The sequence below is a fragment of the Apium graveolens genome, chromosome 8 (genome assembly GCF_009905375.1).
Source record: "Apium graveolens cultivar Ventura chromosome 8, ASM990537v1, whole genome shotgun sequence".
In the NCBI taxonomy this organism is placed as follows: domain Eukaryota; kingdom Viridiplantae; phylum Streptophyta; class Magnoliopsida; order Apiales; family Apiaceae; genus Apium; species Apium graveolens.
Genome location: NC_133654.1, coordinates 38295670 through 38302246, shown reverse-complemented (window position 1 = coordinate 38302246; position 6577 = coordinate 38295670). Strand labels below are relative to the sequence as shown.

General features: G+C 37.9%; 1 protein-coding gene across 1 annotated transcript in view; it reads left to right on the top strand.

The window, feature by feature from the left end:
* The first annotated feature begins 3982 nt into the window (after nucleotides 1-3982).
* The window catches only part of LOC141679501 (uncharacterized), a 94143-nt gene continuing 91548 nt past the window's right edge, over nucleotides 3983-6577 (top strand). The window contains exons 1-3 of the mRNA XM_074485988.1: nucleotides 3983-4229; nucleotides 4469-4848; nucleotides 5819-6047. Of these exons, the coding sequence (XP_074342089.1) occupies nucleotides 3983-4229; nucleotides 4469-4848; nucleotides 5819-6047 (856 nt within the window). The remainder of the gene's footprint in view (nucleotides 4230-4468; nucleotides 4849-5818; nucleotides 6048-6577) is intronic.

The following is a 6577-nucleotide window of genomic DNA, read 5'->3' as shown; positions in this document are numbered from 1 at the left end:
TCATATCATAGCAACAATTACTTTAAATTTATAAAACACACAATATTTATTTATTTAACATATAATATTCATATAATTTTCCCGGATATTACAATAAACCTTATTCTTTCTGAACCATTGATTACTGAATACCCGAATACAAACCACAAATGTACGATACTACTCCACAAATACATACAAACAAAATACCAAACACTGATCCAAGATTGTTTATATACTTAAACAAATGTACCTTATGCATTGAAAGACCAAATCCTTGTAACCTTGAAACTTTGATTCTTTTGTTATCCAATTCTTTCACCAGCTGACAGTCATTCTTTGTAATTGCCATATTGTTTCCTTGTGAAGGTTGAAACAATCTCATGATTGGAAATCCAATGTTGATTATAATTCTGTTTATTGCTTTACATCGTTCATTTTGTTATTGTGATAGACATAGATTGTTTTACGAAAATGTGGATCAGATTCGTTGTCAGACCAGATTGGTGGTCAAGTTAGGACAATATGTGCCTTGGATCCAGTAATTAGAGCAGAGTTGTGTGCCGTGCTCGGGGTTAGTGCGTTACTGATCAGCATCCTAACCTTAGTTTTTAAAAAAATGAAAATTTAATATCCAATTCTAAATCATTATTCATTGTTCACTTGATACCTCAAATCATTTCACTTGATCATTATTAATTCTCAGTATTGTCAATGTGACTTGCTGAGCTAGTTAGCTCACTTGTGCGATTCTGTTTATATTCTTTTCCAGTTAAGAAGGAATCGGTTGGTAGCGAGGATCCCCAATCCAGCGCGAGAGCTAGGATTCCAGGTTGATCGGAATAAGCTAGCTAAAGGCTTTTGGAATAGTTTAAGTTTATGAAGTTTGTAATAATGTTTAATATTCAGTTGTAAGTTCGAATAGTTGGGATTTAGGCATTTGTAATATAAGTGTGTGTTGCTTGTGTACATACTTTAACTTGTTGCGATACGTGGTAGTTGGTAAGTAGGGTCACTGCATATTATTATTATCTTTATTATTGTTATAAGCATGTTATAAATAATATGTGTGTGTGTAGACCCCAAATTTCTGACCCTGGTTTGGAGGGTGCCACAACTATAGATCATTTGTTTATATTTCATTTCGATTCTTGATTTCTCCTATTTCATTGAACTCTCTATTCGTATTCCAATACTTATGCCCTTATTTACATATACTCTGATATATCCTGATATTGGGATACATCAAAAGTATACCGATTGTTTTGGATGCTAAGCTATGGACTAGATGGTTATGATACGGGCCGGGTATGAACCGGACCCTTGATTATTAGGCCATAGTTGCCTGGGTACCCCATATGTTGGTTGGGTCTATGCAGTTGGGTATAGATCTGCACTGTATCCTGACTGATCAGCAGGTTATAGTGCATATGTTGGTTCTTATTTCCAGTCTCGTTCATTTGGCACTCGCCAGCAATGGCATTTATTATTCTTTACAGAAATAAATGGTTGTTCAAACCAACAGATTAACGGTTCATTTATCCTTCTCTCTTTACATATATATATATATATTGTTGCAGGCTTGTTGAGTAATTTTGGCTCACCCCTTATTTATTGTTGTTCACCTTGTTTTTCAGTTAAGGTTGAGAATGAAACCCATCAAAACCCGAATAGTCAAGAAGCGGGTCAAGCTGCGGGACCCTCTAATTCCAAGAGTGTTTGTCCCTATCCCAGAAGAGAGCTTTGAGTTGCCAGAGCAAGTGTAGCAGGATAAGTGATAGTTGTAATTTGAATAAAAGATGTTTAGTTTAAAATTTGAATAGAATAATGTTTTATAATAAAGAAAGTTCTTGAGTAGAATTGTTGTAATAAAGTTGGTTTGTCGTTCTTGTTTTCAATCTTTAACCTTGAAAAGATCCTGAGTAGTAGTAGTTCGGGGTAATTATTTATTTATATTATGCCTGTACAGGTTTAGTAAGTAGTTAGTATTAATAATGCCCCAAATCTATACCACGGATTTGGAAAAGTGTTATAGTTGGCATCAGAGCTTAGGTTTTGGCCATTGAAAACAAGAACATTAGAGTTAAGATAAGATAGGAAGATCACATGAGATAGGAATAATGATATTAGGGTTGTTAGTTTATTAGATTAGGAAATTATGAGTTCTAGGAATATGATTTGATTTTCTTGTGTTATGGTTATTTAATTAGATGGCGTCTTCAGCTTCATCGTCAATAAATGACATTATCAGATCCAGTATTACCTCCAGGGTCCGAGAAGGTTTTTCCACCATTACCACCACCACCACCCTTGCCACAAGGACCAGCACCGGACCAGTTACCAGCACCGGACCAGTTACCAGCACCAGAGGTACCGTATTTCATTGATTACTTTCCCTACTTTGAACCAGAGATACCCGAGCTACCACCACTAGGGTTTCCAGTATTTGATATTCCTGATATGGATAATTTGCCTCAGTGGGAGGATTTAAATCCTCAGGTTCCAACAAAGCAGCCCGAGATTCCACAGCCGCAGCCACAGCCAGATCCACAGATGTTTGCACCACCAGATCAGCCAGTACTGTTTCCAGCACCATTAGCTATCTATGCCCCTGTGCCTTGGGTATATCAGTTCCCTCAGCATGAGTTTATGGATGAGGTTGTTGAGCAGCCAGTGCCATTGCCTACCAGAGGTTCTCGGACGGATCTTCGTGAGCCCCGTATGGTACCTTACCAGCAGTATCAGAGTGAGAGAGAGGAGAGGTAGAGATGGCAGGATCAGTGCAAAGAGATACTCAGATTATTTGAGACTCAGGAGTATGGACCAGTTAGGGCGCTACAGCCAGATTATATATTGAGGGAGAGACTCCTCCAGATATATAGGGCAGATTCCCAGGAGATTGTCGATTTAATACGGGAGGATGTTCGCACCGATGTAGTTTACCGTCGATCGATGAGGTTGACTAAGGCCGTGTTAGAGGCACTCCAGCAGGATCTAGGTCGAGTGCCACCTGGATTCTGAGTTTAGTTGATAGTAGGATGTTGTATTGTATGTAATATATGTAGATAGATCCAGCATAGTATAGTATGACTGGTTTGTATGTGTGTAGCCGCTAGTTTTGACTGGTAGTAGTAGCAGGATGACTGATATGATATAAACTCTTTTTATATCAAGCACTGACACCTGTAGCTGGTGTCATATTTATATATAAAATGAACCTTTCCACCTTTTCTTTTATTTTCCAGACTCTCAAGCATTTACATTTATTTTACTGTTTTACCGTTGCATATTTTAAAATGTTGTTTTTCTTTACAACCATGTTGTACTATTTATTTATCCAAAAAAAATTTCAATTATTTCCAAGCAATTTACTTAAACATTGAACTATTTTTAATTACTCATCTTAGATAGTTTGTAAACTGTTTTTCTTTTCAATATCAACTGTTTAAATTATTTTTTAATACCATATAAAATTGTTTCTTTATTCATATCACGTGTTTAATAAACTGTGATTAAAAGAACCAATTGTTTTATTATCAGAACCATGGCACCAAAAAGAAAAACAAGAACTAAGTTGTCTAATGGTAATACCGAGGGTCAGAATAACAATAACCAAATGGACCAAATGTTCCACCTTATGCAACAACAAATAATAATGATGCAACATCAATTTCAGCAACAAATATTACAGCAAGCAGTTCGACCAGAACAACAAGCACCACCAGTAGTACATGTAGTTACTTTTAAGCAATTCCAGTCGGTGAAGCCTCCAGAATTCGAGGGGTCAGCGAATCCTACTAAGGCAAGAGCCTGGTTAAAAGAAATGGAGAAGGCCTTTATGTTGGTTAAAGTTGAAGAAGACCAAAAGACGGATTTTGCTAGTTATTTCTTAAAGAGAGAGGCCAATTACTGGTGGGAATCTAAGAAAGCACTGGAAGGAGAAGGTGTAGTGAATTGAGATAGATTTACCGATCTTTTTCTGGAGAAGTACTTTCCTCGTTACATGAAGAATCAAATGGAAATCAAGTTTTTGGAGTTAAAACAGGGAAATTTGTCGGTCACGGACTCTGAAGCCAAGTTCACTGAATTGGCTATGTTTGTTCCTGAGCAAGTAGACGCTGATGAAAAGCGAGCCAAGAGATTTCAGCAGGGATTGAAGCCGTGGATCTGTAGCAGGGTAACAGTGTTTGAACTGATGACCTACGTTGGTTTCTATAGTCGGGCAGATTTAGATTTATGCAAGAACTCTGGTCTTAATTGGGATCTCAGCCATAGTTCAGAAGGCCATGATTATTGAGAGAGAAAGTGAAATATCTCAAAAGGAAAAGGGATCAGGAAGTTTTCATAACCGTTCCAATAGAAGGCATGGATTTCAAGCCCGGGGAAATATGAATTTCAGAAGGATAGAGCAGGGCAACCAGAGGACGGGTAACCGACTCCCAGCCCTAAATCAACAAAGACTTATCCGACCACCAATACCTGATTGTAGAACATGTGGGAAGAAGCATACTGGAATTTATAACAAGACAAACATCACGTGCTTCAAGTGCAAGCCAGAAGGGACACTACTTTGGGGAATATCCGATAGGGAAGGCAGAAGTCACTTATTTCCAATGCGGAAGAAAGGGACACATCACCAAAGACTGTAGAGGAGCAGCAATGGAAGCCAACATTCCAAGGGTTTTGGAATTACCTCTGCCACCACAGCAGAATCAGCCCAGGGCAAGGACTTTTAACATGTCAATGAAAAAAGCCGTGCATAGTCCGAATGTGGTTGCATGTACGCTTCCTGTGAATTCTGTAAATGCTCAAGTATTGATTAATTCTGGAGCTACGAGGTGTTTTATTTCTGAAGAATTTATTCCTGAGGTATATTGTGAGATCCAATGGTTAGACGCGAAATTAATTATAAAGTCAGCAAATGATGATCAGATTGCGGTAGATCAAGTGTGTCCAAGTTGCGATATTGAAATAACGGGACATCATTTCTCAGTTGACTTGATACCTATCAAGTTAGGAAAATTTGATGTTATTTTAGGAATGGATTGGTTAGCCAGTAATAATGCTCAGATCGATTGCGCGAATAAGAAGGTAAATTTACTAACCGAAGAAAATGCAATAGTAACGTTTAAATGCGAGAAGCAGAGATTCTTAACGATGATGCAAACGAGGCGATTGTTATGTCAAGGATGTCAAGCTTATTTAGCCTATGTATTGGATACGGAAAAAGAAAGTCCAAAGATCGAAGATATTCCTGTAGTTTGTGAGTTTCCCGATGTCTTTCCAAATGAACTTCTAGGTTTGCCCCCGGATCGGGAGATCGAGTTCACTATTGATTTAGCACCAGGAACTGAACCAATTTCAAAAGCTCCATATCGAATGGCACCTGTTGAGATGAAAAAGTTAGCAAAGCAATTGTAGGATCTTCTCGATAGAGGAATCATAAGGCCCAGTGTATCCCCATGGTGCACCGGTGTTGTTCGTGAAAAAGAAGGACGGTAGCATGCGGCTATGTCACGATTACCGTGAGCTGAACAAGTTAACTATCAAGAATAAATATCATTTGCCCCGACTTAACGACTTATTTGATCAACTGAAAGGAGCGGCATGGTTTTCGAAAATCGATTTAAGATCAGGCTATCTTCAGTTAAAGATCAAGGCGGAAGATATTCCAAAGACTGCGTTCCGAACGAGATATGGACACTACGAATTTCTTATGATGGCATTTGGACTAACCAGTGCACCAGCAACATTCATGGATTTGATGAACCGAGTGTTCAAGATGTACTTGGATAAGTTTATCATTGTATTTATTGATGACATCTTAATCTACTCGAAGACTGAAGAAGAACATGCAGAGCACTTGAGAATGACGTTGGAAACATTGAGGAAGGAACAACTCTATGCGAAATTTTCAAAATGCAAATTTTGGCTAAAGGAAGTGCAATTTATAGGAAATATCATCAGTGTTGAAGGAATTAAAGTCGATCCAGTAAAGATTGAAGCTATTTTAAACTGGGAGAGACCAAAGACTCTGACGGAAGTTAGAAGTCTCTTGGGATTAGCAGGTTATTACAGAAGATTTGTTAAAGATTTTGCAAAGATAGCTACACCACTAACCAAGTTGACCCGGAAGAATGAAAAGTTTGAATGGAATGAGAAATGTGAAGAGATTTTTCAAGAATTGAAGAATCGACTAGTAACCGCACCTGTGCTTGTTTGACCTGATGATGAAGGAAATTTTTTCTTTAAAGCGACGCTTCCTATCGAGGACTTGGATGTTTTTTGATGCAGCATGGCAACGTAATTGCATACGCTTCTAAACAACTAAAGCCTCATGAGAAAAAGTATCTGACACATGACCTAGAACTAGCAGTAATTGTATTGGCCCTAAAACTTTAGAGATATTACCTTTACGATGAAAGATGTGAAATTTACATGGATCATAAAAGTTTGAAGTATATTTTCACGCAGAAAGAACTCAACATGAGACAGCGATATTGGCTAGAGCTAATCAAAGATTACGACGTATCAATCAATTATCATCCAGGCAAAGCAAATGTTGTAGTAGATGCGTTGAGTCGAAAGGAAATATTGA